This window comes from Parambassis ranga, chromosome 12, assembly GCF_900634625.1.
Source record: "Parambassis ranga chromosome 12, fParRan2.1, whole genome shotgun sequence".
In the NCBI taxonomy this organism is placed as follows: domain Eukaryota; kingdom Metazoa; phylum Chordata; class Actinopteri; family Ambassidae; genus Parambassis; species Parambassis ranga.
The window spans coordinates 12202411-12229869 of record NC_041032.1 but is presented as its reverse complement, the minus strand read 5'-3'; the positions used below and the strand labels follow the sequence as shown (position 1 = coordinate 12229869).

At 40.6% G+C, this 27459-nt stretch overlaps 1 protein-coding gene across 2 annotated transcripts in view; it reads right to left on the bottom strand.

The window, feature by feature from the left end:
- Window positions 1-27459, bottom strand: part of fibcd1b (fibrinogen C domain containing 1b) — a 78002-nt gene that overhangs the window by 43404 nt on the left and 7139 nt on the right. Inside the window, exons 2-4 of one of the 2 annotated variants that reach the window (XM_028418159.1) lie at window positions 12798-12881; window positions 8090-8569; window positions 1772-1931 (exon numbers count right to left, since the gene is read on the bottom strand). In XM_028418159.1, coding sequence (XP_028273960.1) covers window positions 1772-1931; window positions 8090-8569; window positions 12798-12881 — 724 coding nt within the window. The remainder of the gene's footprint in view (window positions 1-1771; window positions 1932-8089; window positions 8570-12797; window positions 12882-27459) is intronic. The other variant, XM_028418160.1, reaches the window with a different exon arrangement.

Genomic DNA, 27459 nt, shown 5'->3' with positions numbered 1-27459 from the left:
TGCTCATGCTGAATGATTGATAGAGTAAACAAAAATAAATGTATCCTCCTGTATTCCCAGACATCAGTGTCAAGAATAGAACATTCAAGCCATCGGCTTAAAGCACAATCACACAGTGTGTTTTCCTTTCGTTTTAAAATCTTAATAATATGTGCATTTTTATGAAGTTGCTGCAATCTAGGAAAAAATTGATAATGACCTATAATCCCTGACAGACATTTGACTGGACACCTGTTTCTAAAAGGCTTCTGAAATAATGAGAGCATGAACAGGGTTAATCATTACAACAACCTTGTACTGGATGCTGACTTAACCAGGTTGGACAGTGCTGTAATAAGAAAAAAAACTTAGAGCGTGTACATGAGTATAAATAAACAAATATAAGAACAAAGCACATATACAACAGTACCTAATATCTGTAATAAATATGACCACCTAAAGCTTTTTCTCTCTTTAGGTTTTTAGGTAAATATTGTGTTTTTTTATCCAGCAGGAAAACTCAATGCAAAGCATAAATTGAAAATTTCCTCAGCAACAGGAAACGATATTGCCTCTGTCTCTGCCACTGTGTTCATTAATACAGAGCCAGGAGACAATAAATTAAAATAACGCCGGAATAAATTATTCACATCCGAGCTAAAACACCTACTGTGAAATAACAATTTTGCTAAGATCTAAGAGATGATAACAATGTTAACTGCTTTGTAATTTACTGGCATTTAAAATTCTGCTGTGTTTCAAGTAACTGTTTGTAGATTGCTTCAGACAATCAAGTCAAGACTTTCATGAGGCCCCCTATAAACTGTGAGAAACAAAAGGACCGGCCCAGTCAGTGCAACTGTTCAGCACCACGGACAGCACTTCAAGCTGTTCTCAGACAGCCACGTATCTCCCTCAATGCCATCTGTAAGCAGCGTGTTAGATTATAAAAAAAATATAAAAACAAAAATAGAACTAACCCCTAAAATTAATGGTGAATTCTTACTGTAACGTGTAGCTTTTTGTCACATCGTTATGGAGCCTTCAGATAAAACTGTGAAGTAGATACACTCCATAAAATCATCATCAGTTGCGGGCAGGAGAAAACAGCTGAGAGCAGGTGTGCTAAATAATTGCTTAGCTGCGTCAATTAGGCTTATGGTGTCAAATTTGTTATATATTGGAACAAGCTTTGGGTTCTGTGAAGCAGAAGTAAAACCAGAAGCTTAAAAAATATGTGTCACATTTCTAACACATGCCACTGACTTCCGATTGCCTACGATCCCAGGCTGTGCCTCCAACACAACAACTGCTCTCTTATACTTTTTTTTGTGTGCTGCATGCTGTACACGAGCAGCCTTCACTCCGTGCTCCTTGGCTACCTATGCAAAGAAAATCCAACAGAGGAATGCCATTGGGTATACTATGCCTGGTTAAAAGCCTTCCAATGGGATGATGCCTGAGGCCTTTCTCTGCCTCTCGGCGACACGACCCAGCGGACATGCAAGTCATCTCTCATGTACAGTTAAAAAAAAAAAAAATACAAAATCCACATCCACAGAAACATACTGCTATTGCCAGGAGAAGCTTTATCAAATTAATATATGATAAAGATGGCTGACAGACAGACCACAATAGAATATAATTTTACAGAATAGTGGAGTCAGGATAAAAGAAGGAGGATCATGGCATAGAGATCAATAGAGAGGCTAAAGGTGAACATGTACGTAAGCAGTGATGTGTACATTGCACAACAGAGAAAGAGGTATAAACAACACAAGATTTCTCTTACCATTGGAGCAGCCTTTGAAGCGGGCCCCTCGGACTGGGGCTCTTTGTAAGTCGGCCTTGGCTCGTGCCTTCAGACCCACGTTCTCCTTCTGCATTGCATTAAGCGCATCGCTGACTGAGTTCACTACCTTCACCATGTTGATCTGGCTGTCCGAGAGCAGCTGCAACACACACACACAAAAGAGACAGAATGACACACTCAGCTGCGCCTAGTAACAATGAAATTATGACAAAAAAATATTTTTGTTCCAATTATTACTAAAACCCTTATCTAAAACCATTTTCCCTATTGTAAAATATGATGTCTGCACCCTTCAATGTAGTTTGCATTCATACATGCAGTGTGCACTAAGGCAGGCATCCATTGCGTGATCATATATCATGTATGGAAACTACCTGTATGCAGGTTTTGAAAAAAGGAATCATCTTTGTGCCGGTATAAGAAGACATAAACTTTTCATCATGGCCAAAGGTATTGAATGGAACTCTGTACTGCATTAAAGACATTCTTAGCACTACAGTCATTCTGGCTGGATAAAAGGTGGAAAAATAGTGCTGCCTTTGGAGTTTTCAAAGTTATATCAAAATTACATAAAGTTCTGAAAAGCATCTGACAAAATGCAGCCAATTTTCTATAATGATTGATCTGTTTTACAGTGGCCCATGCTGGCTTAATGTATGGTTGAGTAATGATAGCTGTGCATGCAACACTTTGTACCTGGTTTATTCAAGAGTGCTCAGGCATCATTGAATAGACAAGCAAGCACACTACTCCTGGCTTCACAACCATGTGTTGACTGGAGGGGGGAAAGTATAGAGGAAAAAAAAGTTCTTGTACCAAATCCAAAGGATGTCTCTAAGGTAGGAAAATCTAATAATGTTAGTATCATTTGGAAAATAGCACTTATGTAAATTATGCTCAATTTGTAGTTAATGGGCTAAGCCACACAGTATATAACCACAGGTACAGTATAGTCCTTTAGAGACCTTTAGATACACACAGGTGCAAAGACACCACTAGTACCCCAGCCGGTAATGCACTCTGGTGAATGCTGTGAAACAAAAAGAGCCCTGTGGGAAGGCTGTTGATAAATGTGTGCTCGGACTAGCAGAGAGCACGGTAACCTCTCTGATCTGCCATGGTCACTACCTTACCTGCAGCCCTGTGTGTGCTCATTGCAGAAAGGTCGTTTTCACATGTTGCCCTAGTTGGCCAATGCCTATGCACAGCCAGGTGTTGAGGCCCCATATGTATACATATAAGCACACGGTGTATTTTCACAAATAGGAGAAATATGTGTGCTGGTCCCTATACATACACACAATCCTCCTCTCAATTAGTTTTCTCTCTGTCTCCTCCACACACACACACACAATGGTCTGTTCTGTTCAAAGTCATATATACAAGGTTGGGGGTCTTCTATCAAATGTATGTGTGTGCAGCTATATGCAGGTTCTAAACCTGCATCAGATGGAACCCCTAGTGGCCATTTCTTGGCCTCAATAACTATGCAACACACCTCTGAGGCACAGTAAGCCGCACTAAAATAATATTACACAGGCACAGGGAGGCAAACCCACACACAAACAACAGCACATATTTACCTAGAATGCCCTCATATTAAAGCAAAGAGAAGCATGTGTGTGGGTGCAGATGGATGGCATTACCTAAAATATGAGTTTTCCTCGTACTTCCTGTTCACTGAGAACGATCCAGTGTGTGTGTGTGTTTTCAAAGACAAAAGCAAGGGAGTGTCTGCAGCCTTAATGCTAAGCCTTGAATGACACATCAATTAGGATCATGATGTAATTAGCTCTCATTAGGCAGCCCTTGCATGAGCTTACAAAATCTGTTACAGCGCAGCACTTAACACAAGGAGCCTTGTTTTTGTCAGTCACAGGCAAATTTGGGAACCTCTTTGCACATCTGTGGCAGACTCAGGAAAGATTTCCTTTTTAAAGATGATTGGCACAACAATGCGAACTGCACTTATAATCAAAGTCAAGTTCTTTGGTTCTCACTCCAGTTTGTTTTGATGTTTTGTCTAAGCTTAACTGCATTACACACGATTGAGCTGTTTAGTGAAGCACGCAACAAGCTGTGTTTTTTTGTTTTTGTTATTTTTTTTTGGGCTGAATCAGACGTGCCATGCTGCGAAAGACGCTGCAAGGCCCGGAACAGACAAGTATAAAACATCATTCAGTTACCATCTGCCTAATGTGACATCTTCACAAACAGTGGCTGCCCAGTCAGCTGGAGTCTAGAGGTGCAAATCAAGAAATGTCACACTCTTTAGCCCTGGCAAGATGAGCCATAAATTCCTCTGACTCTGGCTATGAATCTAAATGACCAATGGATTTATACGTGGATCTTTACACTGCTGTCTGTCCAAAAGGTAAAAGATGGCATTTATAAAATTCCAGGTAGCATCCCAGTTACATTTTAGGTTAGCAGGACAGAACATCAGAAAGTCAGGTGAAAGTCATGCACTGCCAGCTGCTGAGTATAATGGTACTGCAGCCTTGTAGTGGCTTTGTAGAGGTCGGTGACTCTTAGATGAAGTTAAACAAGTATGTGTAACTTCACACACAAACTATGGGCCACTGATAGACAGCGGAGTGCTGAGTATGGACTTAGAATCAGTTTCAATGCATTCCAGTGGCCATTCTTAGTAGCAACTAGTGTATTCTGGGTGTTGAAGTTTTACTGCCTCTTTGGCAGGATAGAATCACACAGCTCATTTTTTCTGTTTAACTGATGTTGTAGCACTTTTTCTTTTACCTTAATAGGCATTCAAATGTTTTTTTTTTCAGTAGCAAAGTATCATTTTAAATCAAATATCAATAAACGTTTGACTGGGTTTACTGTATTAAAGGGGTGCACGAATGTTCGGTCGACCCCTGCCCGGCTTACTGTATCCATTCGATGAAACAGACTAAAATCCTAGTATCAGAGGCCTCTGAAGCAAGGAAACAATAAATAAAAGATTACCAAGATGATGGACAGAAGCTTCATACATAAAATAAATGTTTCCATAGCAAATCTGATCGATATCACACAGTCTCTGATCTTTGCTCAGGCCTTTGATTCTGTCCAGTTTTGAGCACAGGCAGGGTGCAAAGAGTCCAGCTGCACAATTAAATCTTTATTAATGAAATAAGGCGGTGGAAAGGGGCTTTAATATTGTTTCTCCTCTATACTGGGCTTAAAATGTCTCACTTGAGCAATAACCATCACAGGCATCAGCAGTTTGATCTTTACATTAATAATAATAATTAAAGTAATATTATTATATTTACCCACACTGTAGTGATCTTTAAAAACAAGATTTCTAATATTATAGAACTATAATTATATTTCTATTGTTGTTATAACTGTAGTTTGGACCCCCTCCAGACACTTTATTCCTTTAAACTGGTGAGCTCTGCCTTCAAAACTTTGATTTTCTGTGGATTTTATCATTGTCTGTTGTTGGTTTTGAAGTTGTTTGTATCACATGCCCGGCTGAAACATTGCTTTTTGCCATTGCTTTCTTTTTCTTGAGAATTCAAAGCACTTGCATCGATCAGAATGAACATCTTGAGGCAATACGGTTTTCTATTATACGCTAACAGCAGTTTGCTCTTCGAGCACAGGTTGAAGGTGTCACTTAAAATTCTGCAGGCACGTAATTCAGTCTAAAATGTGACCTGCAGTTCACGTAAATCAGTAAGTGAAGCTCTTCCCTGCAGCCATTACCTTCTTGCAGGTCCCTTTTTCAGTCAGACGATGTGCAAAAGTAAACATCAAGATGGCAGAATATAGGAACTGTGGCGGAAGTTGCACTTCTGCAATGGGTTAAATAGAGTTGTAAGAGCACAGGCCACATTTACCTTTAGACTCTCACAGCCACCGTGTAAAAAAAAGCAAAAAAAGTTTAATGTAACTAACACCACTGATACACCTGAATGTATCACCATGACAGACTGGTGAACGTAACAAGAACATGTAACAAGACTCACACTGCAGTAGTGTGAGGCTGTTTGTCTGCAGGTACTTTAGATTTTGTATTGAAGTTAGCGTGAATTAGCAGATGTGTGACTGTCAACAGTAAACAAACATTTAAGTCTGCGGCTTTCTTTTACAGCAACCACAAATGGCCATTATAAGAACTGCATCATAGTACTTCTGCACTGGCATCATTTTTCATTCTTCTCATTTAAAATTTTACATTTTGAAGGGTGCTTGGTCAGGTCTTATGTATATTGGATGTCAAATTGAGAAACAACAGTGTTATATGAGCATTCTTGACTCACATCAACATGCTGCAGCTTGTCCATCACTCTGAAGGCTGACCATCAGCTGAATAAATACCCCTATAAATCACCATCAGGGTGATTTATTTGAATGCAAATATGTAGGCTTTGGTGTAGCCCTAGCTATTCGAGGCTGCAGGCAATCACTTTGAAAAATTGCTATAACTTTTTTTTTTGTATAATCAAAACGGATCGGTCCTAAACCCACTGCAATCAGATTCCCCTGCACATCATCCCCTCAGGGGAACACGGAAGGGTTTCTCCGTATGTGGGAGGTTGAAGCTGTTCTTCGGGGGGGCTGTGGTGCACACTGAGCCATTACTAACACTGGCACAGTCATCCCTGTGTCATGGTATAAATCAGAAGTCCTGGCCACAGGTGGCCCATAGATCACACAGTCACACCATGGTGTCGGGCAGAAACAGTGGATGTGTGCGCCACATGCCTTCCCTCCAAAGAGGAAATCAATCACCTGGAGTATCTGAGCAGCTAGTGCCACCTCCACTTAGCCTCAGTGCCCACTGTACTGTGCCACCTACACCACACATTAACGGTAGCAGTGGAACTGAACCACTGTGCAACCAATCTGCCCCTGTGGTTTCCTAGGCCATGAAGGCAGAGCAGACCCATCCAGGGAGTATTTTTTTAGTGATTTTTAAACAATGCTGAACCGAGAGCTATACAGGCCTGCATTAAAGAAAGGACCAGCACCAGCAGAATGCAATCAGTTGTTTGAGCTCTATGGCTGGCAGCTATGAAATCTATTTAGAGCAGAATAAAGAGAAACGGCACCCGATGGGCCAAAATTAAAAGAGCATGTAGTGTGAAGATTTTCCACACACATTTAGGAAATGTGCCATCAATAAATCAATGTGGACAGTGCAAAACTAAAGGGGGTCTAATTATGTTTTTATTCAATGTAGAGTCTGACGTCCACATCCAGGGAACCATTTGTTAGCTTACTGAATTAATGTGCAAGTTGTTCTCTTTCTGGAATCATGATGGGCATTTGGTCCCCTGTGACTTCATCTTCAAACACTCAACTGAGTGAGCTGTACTCAGTGGAACACGAGCCCAATTTGCACTTTAATTTCACCGTACAGTATAAAAAGACACGGCCGATTTGGCATTCAATTAGTGAATGATGACATTTTGATTTTCCAATTAGGAAAAAGAAGTAAATAAATAGCACTGACAGAAAAAAACAAGCTGTCACACATCTTAAGGTGGCTTCACGATCGATACATATTGATAGGTAATTCACAACCCAGTCCTTGAGGAACTCAGTCGTGACTTCCGGAGTGATTCTGGCACACTGGACTCAGTTCAGCTGTTTTTACTTATGAGGGAATCACCATTACACCAAAATACAAGAAATAACTAACCAAAAAAAACTTGCAGTATTTCACAAATGTTTAGTAAAGTTAAAACAACAGCCTACACATTACTGCTGAGCATTATTTAGGTGTTCTCCTTTATTTCAAGTGTAGCAGGATTTGCATCTCTCCATAGACCAGCTTATGAGTGTCTGTCCAGGCTCATATTATTCTATGCACAGTTTTCTGCATAAACCATTCTGCCAAACTAGAAGGAATATCACCCTTAAGGTGTTCCTAAGATATTGATGAATGGTATGTAAGGTCACAGTGACCTCTGACCTGCAACCAATGAAATCAAACCACCTCTTCTTTGTGTAGACAGGATGTTTCTTAAGAGATTCTACTATCGTGTTCCTAAAATATCACATTTACAAGTTATGGCTAAAAGCACACAATGACCATCAACATTTAATTGGCTGCCAAATTTAAAGAAATTTCCTTAATTTGTATCTGAGATATTACATTCTATGGCAGTGGGATGGATGGATTTGTTTGGAATGGAAAACATGATGCCTCCAGCTTCAGCTTTAGTCTGTATGAAGGCCTAACAATAGAGGAATCCAATATATTCCTGGGGCATTACTTTCAACTTATTCTGACCTCACAGGTTCTTTGTTGTTCATTGTTGTGTTAGTGTTTCTTACCTGAATGAGCCGTCCCTGTTCTGTTTGCAGTGTGTTGAGGTCTTGCCCCAGGCTGCCCTGCCCCCTGCGCAGAGATTCAAAGTCCATTTTCAGTTGTCCCGCGTGGGCTGACAGCTTGGCCACCTCCTCTGCCAGGCTGACAAGCAGAGCCCGGTCCTGACCCTTGACTGATTTCAGGTCAGAGTCGTGGTCAGTGAGCGAGTGGAGCAGTGAGGTCTGCACACCCTCCAGGCGCAAAAAGTTACTGTTGTAGTCGGGACAATTAGGGTCAATGAATATGTTGATGCGGGAGCCGTCGCCTCTTTCAACCGTGACCAGGGCATTGGATTCATCCTGATTGGTGGAGATGTGTGGTAGGCCGTCCGACATGGGCGGGGCCTGGTAGTGATTCATAAAAAGGATGGTGCCTGTTACAGTGACAGCCAGCAATACAGCCACGAAGAGAAGGATAGTACAGAGCAGGTAGCTGCAGCTCATCCTCTGAGAAAAAGAAACAAAAGGGAAAGAACAAGGGGAAAATGAAAAAAGTACATATTAGAAACGATTATTATACCACCAAGAAATTACATCAAAACACCTGCTGTATTAGAGAAGAAATTACTTCCATCCATCACTGGGGTCTGCTAAGTAATCTACCCACATACCCACATGTGTCAAAAGGTAGCTTTGAATGATTTATGTAGCAACAGAATGCAAATTCCTTTAACTGTCAGTCTCGTTAAAAATCACTGAAAGTATAAGGAGACAGTTTCTGTTCACCCTGCATGTCTCTAGGCTGCTGCTGGTGGTGTGGAGGTGGATGTTGGCATGAGGACAGAAAAAAAAATAGTCAAGGACCTGGTATGATGTCTTTCCATTTCAAAAACAGGAAGTGTAACACTAAAAGAACATTAGCTAGTAAGAGAAAGCAAAGGCAAGCCGATAGGATGTAGACAAATGGACAGAGTGAAAGGAAAAAGGCAAAACACTACAGGTAGCACAGTCTCCATTAACTGGACGATAAAAGGTTTGGCCCTTTAGTATCCAACTCCATTTTTCCACTCAGGTCAGGAGAACTATCATGAGAGCAATATGGCCCACCTATACATGATTAACACTGCCCCCATATCTTCCTCCGAATGAAAAAGCACTTTTTTTGGAGAATGTTCTCTCTTTATTAGAATATGTGGGCTGATGTATGTCCTTGTTTATATATGAAAGTGAGTGCAAGCTCATTAATATGTAAATTGGCCATACAAGCACAGTGAAGCACACTAATAGACAGGTAATGGTCTGCTTTACGAGAGAGGTTTACGGTCTCTTTAATGTGAAGAAAATCAATTGTGTTATGCAGGAAGTGCTCCAGTCCACATCGTTTTTTAACAGTCTTTGGGTAGAGGACATAAAAAAGTTGTAACTGCCCATACGGGGGGGTGTTCATGGGATACATCATGCTCATTCTGGGGAACTTGTCAACAGTTGTCTCATGTTCTAGACAGGGATTACAGCCATTTGTCAATGTTGACACACTCTTAGTTCATCTAACATAGGCTGTGAAATGAGCGTCTACACTATAGGAAACAACAGCAACAAAATGTGACTAATGTGTCATCACATAATGCATATTTGGATGACTTATTTTTAATCCTAGAATACATCAAAAGGCTGACAGTAGAATCTATTGAGTACATTGATTCAATCATGCATTACTGTTGTTTCTGAGGTACTTTACTGTTGTTTCTAGGGCATCATTTGCATGTATGCAACCAATGTCACTGTGAACTGCCCCTAGGCTCTATTTGTCCAAATGGGTTTGGTACATGAGCACACAGTATAAGTGCATGTACACACATAATTTGAACACCATCCTTTTTGCCAAACACGTGCAACAGACAAGTAGGCACATGCACATATTGCACATGAAAAAAAAAAAACTGGAACATTGCTTGTCAGAACCTTCCTACTTCTTCCTGTTGTTTCACCCAAATACATCATCAGAGAAAAGAGCTTCAGGGGTGTATTGCGCAGCTAACACGTCTTTGTCTCCTTGCTCTAACTCAACATGTAGACCCTGAAATCTCTGCTCGCATGTCAAACAGTGTTCTCTTTGTGTTCCCCCCCTTTGTGTGTATGGGTACAGGTGCAGCTCAGTGGTTTTGACTGTGTGGCAGGGCTTGGCTGTGTGTGTGTGTGTGTAGCAGGGTGTCATGGTGTGTGTGTAATGGCCTCATGCGGCAGAATGGCAGCAATGTAACATTAGAATTGTTTCCCTGAGCTTTACTGCCAGCGGGCTAAGACATCAGTGGAAGCCATCATTGGCAACGCACTAAATATTCATTGCCAGCATACTGACTGTTAGCTTAACATGCAAGAGATACATGGCTCTAGATATGCTGACAGTGAAACACACACACACAGAACTGACATGTACAATATCCTCTTCAGTATACATACAGGAGCAGAGGATTTTTGTAAGAAGAAGCATAGAAAATAGTTTGAATTCATGTCTTTATATATAAATGACAGAATATGAATCATGTTATAAACAACATATGGAAACAGTAGTAAAGAAACAATGATGTCTGATTATGTATGAGGGCCGTATTTAACCAGACTTGCACACAGGAGACAATGGCACCCTCACTTTCATCCTCTGTTACTGGTTACACTATTAAACTACTTGACTTGGTCATGTTTAGGCCTCAGAACCACTTGCAGGAAGCCTCTCAGCCATTATTGGACTACCATGGCGATAAGTCCCTGTCCTGGTCTGGAGGTTTTTGAGGATATAGCTTTTATAGTACATGAGGTTCGAGCAACTCGTCCACCCACCCTGACTCCTTCAACAACACATGATTTTGTCTTTTGCATCTGCTATTACAGCATCTCTAAAGATGATTTATTCTATGTCTTATCACTGATTAGAGGTAATGCATCAATACCATGTAATTATGGCAACAATAGGCTGCTGTCAGGGATTTAGGTGATTCATTTTACATGAGGAACATTGCAGAAAATTATTTATATTCCTATTTTGTTTACCTGTTTACAGGTTTGTTTGACTGTTTACAGGAATGTTTTGGTCTCTTTCTAACCAAAGTTATAAAATGGTTGGGTACAAAATGATACCATAATGTAACTGTAACTGAAGCTACAGGTGTAGCAACAGGCTGGGTACTTAACCTGAGGTCAGCCTGACATAAAGTCAGAGAATGAAACTAAACATAAGAGTAAACCTTGTTTGTCTGATGATCAATAAAAAAAATAAACTGCAACGACAAACCTGCCTTGAGTCCCTGAATAAACAATCTCTTAACTCATGGGTTGTAGCGGTAATGACCCTGAGAGCGAGATGCAAGTAAAGTCTTGACACAGCTTTTATTATTTATATTATTTATTTAGTTAGTTTATTGTTTTCTGTAAATGAACTCTGTCAGTCTCACAGCAGGAGTCGACTCTGCAATTAGTGGCTGGTTTTGCATCCTCTCCTGTTTCCCCCCTCTTATGCACACTTTGGGATTTGAGAGGACAACAAGGGAGTTCTGATGGATGGAGTTAAGAAGAGAGGCAAAGAATCAGAGAGAATTCCTCTCTGTGGAAATGCTGTTGTCCTCCTACGCAGAGAAGCAGGCAGTCAGTTTTCAGACGAGAGGCTTTGTCTGCTCATTAGAAAAGCAGGAAATCAGCAGAAGTCATACAAGCCTTCTCTCACTCTGTTGTCGTCTAAAACACAAGCACACATCCGCTGACACAAACTGACACAGTAGACGCTGAGGAAAAGGCAGCACAAAGCATGCACAAAATCAGTCCAAAAAGAATGCTTTTCGCAACGCAGATCCTTCCCAAATTCTGCTGCGCGCTTAGGCTCCTTTTCCTTGTGAAGCAACGCTTAGTTCAGGGCCTAATCCATCTAATACTCGTGCGTCTGAGTACTTGAGATGAGGTTGTGCCGTTGCTGCTGTTCAGTGACAAAATGTGAAGTGTAATATGCAATAATCCTTCACACTGCCATTACCACAGCAGTGAGGAAGAGGATTGTGATGAAAGTCATTGTCAGTGATATCTAATCTTCTCCGCAGGTGAGCAAGTTGCTATTTGTTGAGTGACCCTGTTTTGGTTAAAAGGAAGATGTTGGAATGTATACAAGCTATATCTAGAAGATAAGAATTCATCAAGTTGATGTTCCATTCATTTTTTTTTTTTTTATTTCTATCCTGTTGGGTTTGTGCCGGAAACCACATCGAGCTACAACTTGTTCCAATCGATTAGTCAATGGGCAACCATTTTTGTAATTAACCTGTTTATAGACAAATTTAAATTGATCAAAAAAAATCAATGGTCATAGATATTTTGGGGTTTTGCACCATTGGACAGACCTAACAAGCTGACGTCGCCCTGAGCTCTGAGGCGATGAAATATTGACATATTTCTCAATTTTCAGTTATTTTGGAGAATAAATAAATAAGTAATGGAAGCCTTGACCTATGGCCACCAAAAACTAATCAATTCATCCTTGATTTGAAGAGAAAATTCCTGCAAGGAATACCATTCACAAGAAATGGAAACTTAAAATCATTTAGCCTCCCCATTGCTATGCACGCAGACATATATACATAAGAGTATACATAGATTTATTGGATTTCAGTCACTATGAATTGCATTAAATTACTGATTTTTTTGTCTACACTTTGCGTGTGTGTGTATGGCGTGGTTACTGGGGGGGCCTTACCTTGGCCGGGGTCTCCCTGGCAGTTTCTGAGTCTGACCAGCGATGTTTGAGTTGGGAGGAGCTGGGCACACATTCACAGAACGTCTGCATGGGACAAACAGACAGGGCCACCAGTGTTGGCGTTTGTTCAGGTCACATGTGCAATCAAGCATGCAAGCACATGCACACAAACACACATGCATAAATGCACAAATCCACACAGGAGGGATCTAAATTTAAATAATCAAAAACCATCAAAGGAAAAGGGGAGGCAGGGGAGCGTTTTCTAAGGCAAACCCTTAAAATCTGATATAAAAATCACTGTTAAGAGATAAATGGCGCTCGAGCTGATAACCACCTACACACCAAAAATTCACACTGACATAGAGGGATTTTAACAGACGTGTGTACACATCAAAGGTATCACTAGATTCAATAGTTTATGACAGGCTCAATGCATCTTTACAGACCTGGAGAGTAAATCCTGTGTACTAGTTTCCTCCTACTTCAAATAAAAGAAAAAAAGACCAAAGAAGAACCTTTAATTGACTGTGACTGGGTAAGCCATGTGTGTGCAAGCATGCATTCACTCATTCAGGTGAATGTGGGCGTTACATATACCATATCTGAACACTACATGGTTCAGTATATGTGCCTATATTTGCATTTATCTGGGAGTATTTATAAATGCTGGGCAGATAAAAGCAGAGTAATTATGAAAGCTGGAGCTTTCAAACTGCTCCAGGAGAGCACGTCGTTCCATGACCTTAAACACTGCTGCTCACACTGTGGAATTGCTCAATTAGCCTGGGACAATAACACCAACACAAAAGTGCACACACAGACACACACACACACACAGCAGCCTACTTAAGAATGGATGCAGGAAACATTAACAATTAATGTATCATAATGTGCCCGCTATCCAAGCGTGGTGTCATAAGATGGTTGCATGTGTGAATGTGAGATTAAATATGCTTTTTACACTTGTTATATGACACTGTATGTTTTAACATCGGTGGCAATGGAACAGGATTACTTCAAAGATGTATTCAGTATAATAGTGCTAAAGAAAAATCATAAAAATATGCTTTGGCTGCCGATGGTTTGTTAGAGGTGTTGACAATCAGACTATTTTAACAGAAAAAATGTGCAATATCGACTCATCCACATCACAAAAAAACCCAGAAAAATGAAGCCTATTACTGTGTAGCACACGCGGCCCTGGCAACCTTAAAAGTGTAGTTTTCGGCAGTTATCGTCTTGAAAAGGGGTGATTTAATCCAAACCACAATCTATTCCTAAACCTAACTGAGTATTATTGTTGTTGAGATTATTTGCCCTTGTGGACACAGACAGCTGCAGGCAAAACCAAGGCATAGCTGTGGTTGTTGTACCACTTCCAAGACCGCACAGACATGTTCTGAGACAAATTGCAGAGCTATGTGCAGGGAAGGAACTCTTCACAAACCCTCTCTTCAAAGCGAGGTGCTGTGTTGTTGGTGTCTTTGTAGTAAGGGGTTAAAGCCTTCTCTTTTTCAGTGTTGGAGAATTTTTAAAAGACTAATTGCTGTGCTCTTTTCTCCCAGTTTTTCATCTGACTTCTGAGGCACTAACAGGTAGTATACACGTATTTTAGCAGGACTTGTTCTTAATCTGGAAATGGCTGCTTGCAGGGGGCTAATGAGAGCAGCTTACACACAGGCATGCAGAAATTGTGGGGGCCTTAACAAAAAAAATAAGACTTTAAAGAGACTTTAAATTTCTGTGCTGCTGCAGTGTCAGGTGATCCTCTCTCAGATTTCAGCACTCCCTTTTCAAGTGAGTCATTTCAAATATGGCAACATTAACTGCAAATGCATGTGTGTACCTGAGCATTTGTGTACCTGCACTTGTGTTGAGTTGCTGCGTATGCAGCTCACACAGTTGTTTTTATGATGGCTGACCAATAGTTCACCCCTTCGCTCTAAAGCATTCTCTTCTATCATGTAAGATAGAAAGAAAGGAATAAAAGAAGGCAGCAAGAGCGGAAAAAAAAAAAAATTAACGTTAGGGGGTGGGAGGCGAGGTAGAGAGAGGTGTGTTGAATTCTAATGTGCAGCCTTGGGGTCAGCGATAGAAATCTATGTCTGTTCTGTCTAAAACATAGCAGCTGTCTGTGCTGTCAGTACACAGAGGCACCACAGAGCTACATTACTAAATAAACAGACTCCACAGTGATGTGGCTCACAGACTAACAAGTCAACTACATAACTGGACTTAATTGTAAACATAGGTGCATGCATTTTATATACCAACAGAGGCATGGAAGCAAAGTCCTGCTTTGATGCAAAAGAGTTACAAAAAAAAACAAAAAAAAAACATGTGCATGCACGTGCACACAGGTGAACACAGAACAAAGGTTGTGTGTTGCAGCTGGGATTCCAGATGCTCTGCTTTCCCATTAGACTGAGCAGCGTGTGTCAGGGTTTTTAGTTTGTTCATCCCTCTGCCTGCTAATGCTCACATTGGGGTTCTGGGCTGCCTGCGCACACAAACATACACACAAACACACACACAACACAGTGACACACTAGTATCTGTGGGGCTTCTTGTTGGCAGTGGTCCCGGTGGGCATGACTGCTTGGCAGTGTTTGTCTAGTCCTAATCTGACTCCACAAGCTCCACCAGCGGAGAGGATTTACACTTAATAGAATATTTGGGCTTTTTATTGGTTGGACCTTATGTGCAGAATCCTATCTGATGAGGCACGTCTGAGGAGACAGGAAGGGCTCAGACTTATCCCGGGTGTGACTGAAGGTGTACGTGCGTGCTTTGTGAATGAGAACATCGACGCGTTTGCATGAGTGCATGTGTGGATGTTAAGTCTTTTAAGCAAGAATCCCTGGGCTATCTAAGAATATTTGAATTGTTAGAATGTGTTGTTCTTGGCATATATTAACTCACTTTGCAGAATACCTTTGCGTGAGTGTGTGTGACAGGGAGTTTAGCAAGGTGTGTTTAAGCCTGCTGCTCACTAAGCTGATGGAGTGGAAGAGGCTTTGCATATATTCACTTGTGGGGTTACTAATCATTTAACGGGGCTTGCAGACTGCTAAATGAGGGAGCTGAGACTGACAGGATGGTGCAAAAAAATAGGGGGGGGGTTGCTGCACAAGGATACTGTGTCACAGATGGGATGACAGCTTATCTATGTTTTATATAGGAGATTATCCGGTTGAATGTTCACTGTGCTATGCCTTGTACAAACCACAATGAAACAGTAGTAGAAACTTGTACGTACTCAAACCTGGAAAAATCACATTAGCCCACCCAAACATGAGTTATTTTAAGAGTCCATGCAGTACATGTGTACATGTCATGTCTAATGACATTAGGTAGCATTTTGCCATCTGTCATAAAGCAGAAAAATGAAAAAAGATGTAATCACCAGTGGTGGAGGAAGTACTGAAGCTTGGTACTTAAGTAAAAGTACAATTACCCAGCAAAATATATACTTAAGTAAAAGTAGAAGTGCTACATCAACAATCATACTTAAGTAAAAGTCCTAAGTACTTACATTTAAATGTACTTAAAGTATTAAAAGTAAAAGTACTCACGCACCAAATATATATTATTGATTTGACATGAACAGATTAAAATAATCAAAGAAATCATCTTAAAATTAAAATGGACAATGTGTAGTTAATTTACATGTTCAGTCCAAAAGCAGCTATGGACAGGTCTGTGTGTCATGAGGCAGGCTGTGGGCATCAAGTGAACAGAGAGGCTGCTAATAAAAAACAGGCATTCACCATTTTTACTGTGTGAGTATTCCTGCTGTAGATTCATGTTATGATTCATGTTAATCAGACATTAATGGATGGACCTGTGCAGCCAGTAGCTAACTAGTTAGCTAACTGAGCCAGAGCACCGGCATCATGACTGAGGCTCATTATAGAAACACAGCTGGCAGTGCAACACCACCTTCATGCAGAGTCTGACCTCACATCAGTCCAGCACTGTGTTCATCAAATGTAACAAGTAACTACAAACACTGTAGAAATGTAGTGGAGTAGAAAGTACAGGTAACAGCTCCAAAATGTAATGGCGTAAAAGTATAAAGTATGCACTATTATTTAAAAAAAAGTATAAAGTATAAATACATAAAAAATTACTTAAGTACAGTAACTAAGTATACTTCCACCACTGGTAATCACTCACTAGATTATGTGGTGAACTTTAGTTTAAAACATGCAAAAATAAGCTGCAAAAGAGCAACTGCATTATATGGTTTAAGATAGTGTGACTGTATACAGTCAAACCACGCTGGACCACACACATACTATTCACCTTCAGCACCTCTTTTAGTCCTGCAGGCTGCTGTATGGACTGTTAAATATGATCAGAGAGTTGTTTATTTGCTTTGCCACTGTCTATTTTCTGACCATAGAGGTTTTGATATTTTAGAGGACACTGTTGATGGCCAGCATGGCAGCTTTTGCAGACTTCAAAGGGACTATTCCCTGTATGGCTGATGGCTGATGACAGCGCTGGACACTTTTTTGGAATATTTGGCCACTGGCAGAAAAACAATGCTTGCACAGCCCACCAGGAGGGACAGTGTGATTTGATAGTCCATGAGGTAACATCATGGAACATGCAGCAGCAGATCCACACTGCTTGTTTTCTTAAGTGTGTTCATGAGGCTGTTTTTTTTTCTTTGGTTGTTCCTCTTAGAGAACTTCTTGTCCTCTTGATTGGTTGCATCTGCTCTGAGATTAGCTATTTCAGAAAGAACAAAATATTCTTTCAGTACACCTCATCACGCCTGGCCTCTGGCCAAAAGAGGAGGAAACACATCTAAGAACACCACAGTTACAGCAGCCTGTAATAAATAATATAATAAAACATGTAATACGAGCTGGTGCTGTATTCGAATATAAGTTTATATTTAATGAAAATAAAATAAAGAGCTGCATTGTAACCCCATTGGCTAAACAGGCCAAAGCACAGTGCAATATTGCATTATTTAAAGTACCTATGTGTGAATGTCCTCTGGAGTCCTTGTGTTGATATACAACACAAACGGTGTAAATCCAGAAAACACAATCAGCTGCATCAGCTAAAATGAAGGCATGCAAACGTTGAGAAAAAATGCTCTTCACCTTCAAAATAAGACAGCATGCAGAGACAGAAGAGAGAGGCCTGGAGGAGACCGAGGGGATGAGTTCAATCCTAAGAGACAAATCACCCGCTCTACCCTCCACTGCTTGTCCTTGGAGCTCACACTGCAATCGGCCACACACAGAGAGGAAGTCTGTCACCCACTGTCCCTGAGACGCACACACACACACACACACCGGAATGCAAAAACATATCACCGGCAGTCACTAATATAAAGCACACAATCACCGTGAGGTCAGAACGGCTTCTTTCTGAGCATGACGTGAACCGGGGAGATTCAAAAAGGGATTTCAGTTAGGCTTATAGTGTTACCTGTTTGAGGACACGTGATCTGAGGAAACTCGGAATAGTGATTGCTTATTTATTAGTGCTTACATAGTCAAGAACTAGTGGCACCATGGTGACATAAGTTAGATGGATTGTGATATTACGCTATACAAATAAAGGTAAAATTAAACTTTTAATGCACAAATAATACGTTGCAGGAGCTTCGGTGCTCACATCCAGCAGGTATGTACTGTAATGTGGATAATAAATGCAAAAACAACATCGCTGCTCTGTGAGCGTCTTTAAGCACAGAATGACCACCTTGCTGATTCTGGTTTAGCACAGACAAATAATTGGCGGTATCTTCTTTTAAAGGAACGCATTCTTTTTACCACAAATACAGAGGAGGTAATTATGATGCTATTCGCTTGTCAGGAATAATCAAAATGATTCTCATCAAGGACTCCTCACATCTTATCTTCACAGGCATACACGTCTTTCTACGTCCTTCCCTGTCCCACTTCAATTTCTCTTTTTGAAATTGTGGGCCACTTATAGTCATGATTGCAGATACAAGCACAGTTAAGTGCACCAGCAGAGTCACGCAGGCACAGAATTCACACATACCTACAGACACACAAAGCTTTAGACACACACCTTTATCCACAGACACACACAGACACGCCATTAAAAAGCAAGATGGATCTCCGCCCCACAGCCTTGCTCCTTTAATAGCAGCGTGATAAGAAGGCAGACACTTCTCCTAACAGGCAGAAATGAAGAGCAGCCTCTCCTTAATGTATACATTTGCATACATTGCCATCCAAACCATACATGGGCTCATAAATAACACATGCATGTTATGGATACTGCTAGCTGCGCCTCATGGTACACCTATCTTGCAGAATGACTCATGTTTGTAGCTTAAGTAGCACTTCATAGCTTGTCCTAACAGTGTGTGTGTGTGCATACATCTCTGTCTGTCTCCATTATTGATTAAGATTAAGAAACCTTTATTAGTCCCACAAAGGGGAAATTGCATTTTTGCAACAGCAGATACAGACAGCAAAGGACAAGTTAAGAAAGATATATACATGATAAAATAGACTACCAATTAAATATAGAATAGAATAGAATAGAATCAAAAAACAGTATACATATTAACAGTTATTGCACAGGTGAGTAGAGGTAGAAGTGGTCTGTAAGAATCTGCGTCTCTGTGCATGTCTACCGTCTGTATCTGCCTGTATTTGGACGCGGGGAATACCGTGCATCTTGACAATTTGACCTTGACGAAAAAAATCAAATTTTGATGCTGATGGTGCAAGACAAATGTGGCGTTTGCTCATTTTTTGGGTTGTTGGATATTTGTGCGCATGTGTGTGTTATGTGAAAACCTGCACGGATATATCTGTGCACGTGTGGCACTGTGTGAGTAAAAGATGTGTTGGTTGAGTGCTATCGGGTGGCAAGTGCTGTGTGTTTACTCTGTCCCCGAGGGGATGTTGTTCTGCAGCGGATGTGGGCCTTTTAAGGTCAAAGGGTGCCATGTGAACTCAACTTTTCTATCATAAAGCCAAGTTGTACAAGCACAAAAACAAAATGTTCATTTAACCTATCTAGGGCTATATTTTCTGTGCTGAGAAAGAGTGAGCATTACATGGAGGGCGAATCACTCACTGCACAGAGAACATTATTTACCAAGGCTCTATTCATTAAGATCAATGCAAAACTATTTTTCCTTTGAGTTCTCTCCTTAAAAGTAAATGTAAAAATATTTCTTTGGACTACACAGTTAGATGTTAGTGTACAAAGCAGCCCGCATGGTGTCGTTACCAACACTGGCAGTATTCATGAATACAAAAACAATTTCCTCGATTGGGCTTTCACAATAATGGAAGCATTCTAAATTTCTGTGCAAAATAACCCCTCAGAAGCTGCGAGTAATAAGTGCACTACATGTTTGTAGAACGGGGTTATGCGTGCGTCACGTAGGGTCCCCTCTCAATGTCGAGTGTGGGGAGTTGCAATCGCAGCCTTTTTATTAAAGGAGTAGTATCATTCACAGGAAACACTTTATATAACTGCAAATAGCATGGTTTCATTGAGAGTAGATGTTTGGAAACCATGAAAAGAGAAAAAAAAATTACTGCAGTCAAGAGAGCAACAACTGCCAGGTGATAGCTTCATGTGATAAAACGTGCCCTAGCAATTATTAAACACACAAAAAAAGCACTCCGCTACCACCACCGCAACAAATACATAAATAAACAATAACTACAAGCACCTATGCACTCATTTTCATTTCATGAGGAAAGCAGTGAAACCCACCTTAGTGGAAATTATTGTCAAAAACAGTGTGAAATTAAGCACTCAGCAGAAACACTCGCTTGACTCGTGTTTGATGTTATTCTGCAGTGTTTTGGGTCTGGATAAACTGCTAAAAATCTGAATAAAAAGTCAGCAAAGCTACGTGAAAAATAAGCAAACATCTCATTAACTGTGGTGTCATTGTGACCTTTGAGATGATTTTTTCCCTAATGAATTTGTTTGGCGCCACCAATCTTCACCTCCTTTAAATGCTAGCACATCCTCGCACATAAGCAACAGATAAGACGGCGCACCATTGATCTTTAGAGCAAAATAATACGGTCATTTGGTTGTCAAAGAGAAGAGACGGGGTGGAGTCCATGTTTCACATTAAAAACAGTCCTTATGACATTGTTTAACATCAATTATAAGACTAACTTTGCCCTTTCTTGGAGGGTTTGCTACACAGAATCATGTTGGAGGTTGCCCACAGATGTTTGGAAACAACACACACTTTCTGAAGAATACCTAGCAGGTGATTGGATGAACTTCTGTCAGTCACTGTTTATGAAAAGGGAGGAAAACACAGGAAGGTATGTTCTGAAAGATGGTACATTAGCAGCTGTTAAAAGCAGAGTTACAGTAATGTAATCCGAATGTGCTTGCAGTGCACTAAAATTGCCCATATAGTACAATGGAAGTGCAGGAGACACACATGAAAAGGAAGGGCCACTTTATTCTGGAAGCTAGTGACACTGCTCTGAATCCCTTGGACTGAGCTGGTGGTATGAGAGCAGAAGCAGTGGCTTGCTCTGTGGCTGTTTGTTAAAGAAACTGTCACAACTGTCATTTTATTCTGTGAATGAAATAAGGTGATGTCACAAAAAGGTAATCCAAATGAACACTCAGAAGAAGGCGAGGACTAAATCAAAGCATACTGGCTGCATAAATAGACCACTCCAGTGCGGTTAGCTAGTGCTAAACATCAGTCATGCTCTGGAAGTAACAGACAAGCTCTCCGCTATATGTGTACCCAAGCAGAACTGTGTGGTTTAATAACTCAAACTCGCCTCCTGCCTGACAGGTTTTTTATACCAACAGTGTGTAGGTTTATATGTAAGAGAGTGATAATGAGCACGTTTAATCAAATTATTCTGCATCCAAACAGCATCAGCAGAGCTGCTAAACCAAATTAATCTCTTTGTGAGTTTTCATAGATTACAAATAATGGATTCAAGATTATTTGTGTTGACTCGCAGAGCTGAGAAGTTGCTAATGGGGAATCAATGTGCTATCAAACTTTTCAGAGTACAAAACTTCTCACTTTCATTCTGCCTAATTAATCAACACACACAGCACTAAAATACATGCAAATCCATACAATCTGCCTGTCTGCATGGCACAAAGCTATGCTAAAGTGATGATGGCAAACATGTTTACACATCCGGCACATTCTCATAATGTGGAAACTTAAAAAAAATCGGATGTACGGAAACTTAATTAATGCAGCTCTCTGCTGACAATTCCTCCGGAGTTACGAGATTAAACCACTTCATTAGTGTCTGGGGAGACAACAGACGAGAGATGAGAAAGGCAGAACTAGAGGAGGGAGGATCGGGGAGAAAGAGTAAGAGCTTTGCTTTGTTAGTGTTTGAAAGAGCCACTTTCAAGGCAGTAATTATGACGCAGAAAGAATGTAATTATTTTTCCCAGAATGCCAAAGGGCTCCAAGTGCCTCTTAATAGTGATGGGTGACAATCTAATAGACCACAGATATAAGTAGTGCATGAGGCTTAATTGGTGTTTGAACGTAAATGGCTTGTCAGGAACACATCCAGGCTTTTCCTAAATGTGTTAGCTGTGCCAGCACCTTATGATCCTGCCTGGCATGAAGTGACAGATTAGATCAGAGCAAAGCAGCGATACTGTGCATCTCATGCAAACTGACAGCTTGCAGTAATAAGCCTGAGGTATTGTGAGGGTTTTTTAAAACTGAATAAGCCACCATCACATCTTGCACTTTCCCCCCAGAGATCCTCAAACTGTTTTGTGTCAAATTTAGCTGGTGAGACTCGACATGAGATTGCCACAGGTGACTTTGGGATCTTTTGCTGCAGATGGTCCCGTGTGTGTGTGCACTAAGACAAAAAGTGAGAAAATGTACGCTGGTAAAAGGGTGATAATATTCATAATGAATAAATTATTCATATTAATTAATGGTGATATTGGCATTTCTGCTTTGAGCGAACAGCACACTGACTCACTCTAAATGACTTTTCTCACATGGGCCAGAGTGACAGAATAAATGATCTACTATAATAGATAAACCACTTAGCAGCTTGTTGCTTCTTTTCCCAGTGTACTGGTGTGAACATGGCTTATGGGAAATGAAGCATTTTGCGCATAACTCCTCTGAGAGAGCTGCAGTGATGAGTTAAAATGTCTGGACCCCTAATGGAAGGATCGGCCGTGAGAACAAACCACTTTTTTTTCCCCCCAAGCTCTTGTCAGCTCACATTTGCGCACTTTCTTCACAGAGTCATTTCCTTTCCTTGCTACTCTTCTAAAAAAAAAAGAAAAAAAAAGTCGATTCAAAAAGCTTAGTAGTCTGATTGAAATCATAAATCCATTTTATTCATTTCTAGATTTTCATTTTGTGCAATGCATTATTAAAAAAAAAGAGCTACTGAAAGCTCGATATGCGCAGTATGCTCTGACATTTAGGGTGAGCCGCTGCAACAAAGTGATACAGCGTCAGAACTCCAAGAAAATTTGCTTAGAAGCACAGTGCAGGCTGTGTGGCTGTGCGACAGATGTGACGAGCAAGCTGAACTTTATTCTAATAAATAGAGGGTGGGGGGTGGGGTGGGGTGGGGGGTTGTATTTGCCGCCACCCTGATACTCTGATCAGTGTTTGACCCATGGCCCCGCTCACAGCCAACTTCTAATTGTGACAAGGCACATATGGCAGATAATTATTCAGAATAATCTGTTACCATGGTGACGGCTGACCCTGATGGTTGCTGATGCACCCTCTTCCATGTCCAGCACTATGGTTGGAGGCAGTTTCGCCTCTTTGCCCTCCTAAAGTGCTGGGGATTAGAGATGTACATTATCACTTTAATCTCCTCTTTAACCCCTTCTATCAGCCTTCCAGCCCCCGCAGAGAGAGGCCCCAAAGCCACTCAGCAGAGCTGCATATGGCTGTAGACGTATGTTATTCCCCGCCTGTGTGTTATATATGAAAGCCTAATATAAATACAAGATCTTGTTCTTCCTGCGTCCTATCTCAGTAATCCACTTCAATCCTTATTTCCATCAGCTCCCTTAAGTGTGTGCTTGTGATATAAATACACCAAGCTGCTATTGAACTCTTACTTATTCTGTCTCCCCCTTCAGACAGTCATATTTTTACAAAATGGATAAATAAGCCTTTGAGTCTCCAGGTCTATAAAATAGCAAACAAAACTTCCTGGTGTGGCATCCCTCTAGATATCCTCCCCCCTCAGCTGTGTGAGCATGAAATATGAAATATGAAATTGCTCTGAGTCATAAGTGAGTAGCACAAAGATAATTAAAAAAAAATTGAATGCGACACAAATCAGTAACAAAAGCAATACAAAATGAAAAAGGTAAGAATTGCTTCTTTCATATAGAAATAATTTCAACACACGTAAACACCAGAACAGTTCAGGTGCAAGCTCTCCTGCTGTTTTCTTAGCTGCCATGTAAGCGATGCTGATGCAAGCGACAAATTTCTCAATTATATTTACACAGGAGGGTTCATAGCTACTGTACTGTATGTACACTACCGTTCACATGTTTAGGGTCACTTGGGTCTTTATTTAATCCTTAATTCTACATTTTTTGACATACAGTCAAGACATCGTTAATGTGGTAAATATATACAAAGGTATACAGAGGCACTTTTCTAGCAAATATCACACCTGTGTTCTAATGGTACATTGTGTTAGCTAATTGATGATTAGAAAACTCCTGTGAAATTATGTTAGCACAGCAGAACTGTTATGCTGATCAGAGAAGCTATAGAACTGGCCTGGTGACCCCAAACTTTGGAACGGTAGTGTATATAAGGGTTGTTTCCATTGTCGTATAAATAAATGATTATTAATAGAGGACATTGGGCACTAGATGACCATCTATCGCCTTAAGCAAAATGTATACATCTGTGAAGGTTCTCCTGCTGGACAGAAAACTGAGGTTCAAAGAGTTTGTTGCAGCATCAACCAGACTTGATAGAACGAAACTAGATGGATTGCAGAGACATTTCATGCACACATACACATCGTGGTTGTCATCACAAGTAAATTCTCCATCAGCCATCTGTTATTTCTGCTCTACCAGCTCCTTGGAGCCTTGTTCCAACCTACTACCCACCTTCATCAACAAAACTACTGTCATTTCACTCAGCTTCACGAAATTACATCTCTCTGCAGAAGGCCAGTATCCATTTACATGACAGGAATGTCAGAAGGCAAAAATATTGTAGGGACGATGTCCACAGGTTTGTCAGGTTAGTTTATTGATAGCGTCTTGTGTAAAAAAATAAGCCACCACCATCTCTGTAACCTCTGACCCTTCCCACTACAGGCTGACAGCAGCTGTCACACCCACCACACCATCCAGCAGACGCATCACAGCGAAATATAAAATACACTGTCATCACTTCCTGGCTGCCTGAGGACTGACAGTGCTGCGACCCTGAGGTGAACAATGTCAACCTATCACAACAGAGGTTAGCATGCCAAAATCCCTCCTCTCCTCCAACTCCTCCCCCCTAACCTCTTATCCCGAACCTGTCACCATCCCTCCCCATCCTTCTCTCCTACATCCACTCCCCTTCACCACACTGCTCTGAGGAGTTTCTCTCTTCATCTTCAACACATTTGCAATAAATCAATGTGAACTAAGGGGATGTAGAAATAGTGTGAGTCTGATTGATTTCTTATGTTAGCACATTATAGAAGCCTGTGAGCGGTCGGCCAGCTTCTATTCCCTAAGTGGGGGCGGCAACGGCAGAGAGAAAATACGTTTAGCGTGCGGTGAGGAATAAATACACATTGTATGAGAACAAAAAGCAAAAAGCTGAGGTTCTTAAGATTTGTCAGTGATTATGTGCTGTTTTTGTCTAGTCACAAAGTGAGCATAGTTAAGTGAAATGGGGAGGAATAATGATTTTTTTTCTTCCCTGAATAAATTCTCTGGAGCCCATTTCAGTCTCTGTCATCATGACATCGGTAAAGAAACATTTGATTACAGGTGGCAGATAAATATCCATTTTTAAATGTCCATTTTTTACAAGTGAAGTTGATCATTTCTTAAAGATACTTCGAGTTAGTCTTGTTTCCATTTTCAAAACACATTTTGCAAAATTGTCCTTACCAAACTCAAACATTTTCTTACGTTGCCTCTCTGTGGTTTCTGACATTAACTGAAGGGTAAGCGTGCGCTTGTGTGTCTGTTTTTATGTCTCTGCTTGCACCGAGTTGTCTGTTTGACTGAGTGTTTGTTTCTCTGAGGAATATGTCCTGTTCTCCATGCTGCCAACTTCTACCACATCAGCAGAATCCATCCGCTGGTCTGCAGTACTCAACATTTCCATATCCAATCTCATTCAGACTTTGCTATTGCAGAGAGGTGCAGAATTTCACCAGAGGAAACAAGACAAACCAACAAATAAATATGAGCATGTCAACTGCAGTCATAGCAGGGCCTTTAGAAAGCACCATGAAATGAGATGCAATGTTGAAAATGTGCAGAAAGACCTAATGTTTGTTCCTCTTCTGCTAATGGAGAACACAAGCTGGAAGATGTACAGCACTACAGACACTACAGAGGTTTAAATGGGGCCAAGAACAATAAAATGTTTCTTTCTAAAGACATGGTAAACCCAGCTACGTAAGTTTCTGTGGGGAAAGATTTTTTCATTTTTTTCCAAAACAACAAACATTCTGCTACGTTTTCTTGACTGATTGAATGTTTGAATCATTTAAGGGGAGGGTTTTGGAATAACAACAAGCCATGGGAGTGAGGTCTACAATCCTCATTTATTCAAATGTGCCACTTTCCCTCAGCACATCTGAATAATGGCACACAGTCTGCCAGATTGAATTTTTGATGATGAATAAATAATGGATGTTAGTGGATAAGTCTGTTAATATATTAGCCATGAGTTTGTCATAACTGTTTAATAGGATAGCAGCAATAAATATATCTCTGCATCGTTCTGCCTCCCTGTCTGTCTCGCTCTGAATATTTCTTCATTCTTTATTCCTTGCTTTAAACTATTCTCACCTATAGCCTTATCATTTCGTTGAATGTTGTTCTCATCTGGCTGACCAAGGATGTAAAAACTAATTCCATTTTGTGTGTGTGTTAGCTGACTGAAAATACTGCCAGTGGAAATTGTTTTTAACCTGTCTCACTGTCTTTATGTCTCTCCTGAAGCTATTCTCACTTTGTGTCTTTTCTCATCCTTATTTATTGGATTGTTCGTCATTCTCTAAATCACAGATAGAAACATTAATCTTTTTTTGCTGTAGCTGACTGCTCTCAGCAGGAACTGTTTTAAAATGCATGAATTATTTCATTGTTCACCATAATCTTCTCAGAATGTTGTATTTTTAGGGAAAGATTAGTTTTTTTGGTACAGGATCTATAACATGTAGCTGCCCTTGAACTTAAAACTATGCTGCAGTTATTAAGGTTTTTCCTGAGACATTTCACTGAATTAGGTGTTTAATCCGATTCATAGATCAAAAATGGAACAACATGAGTTTCTCAGCCTTCATCCTTGGAGTCAATTAATGTTGTTATTAACCTTGAGACATCTGATGGTGCACGGCCCATAATGATGCCATTATGTTTCCTCCGTTAGCTTAAGCAAGTCATCAGCAGGTAAATATATGAAGCCACTTTG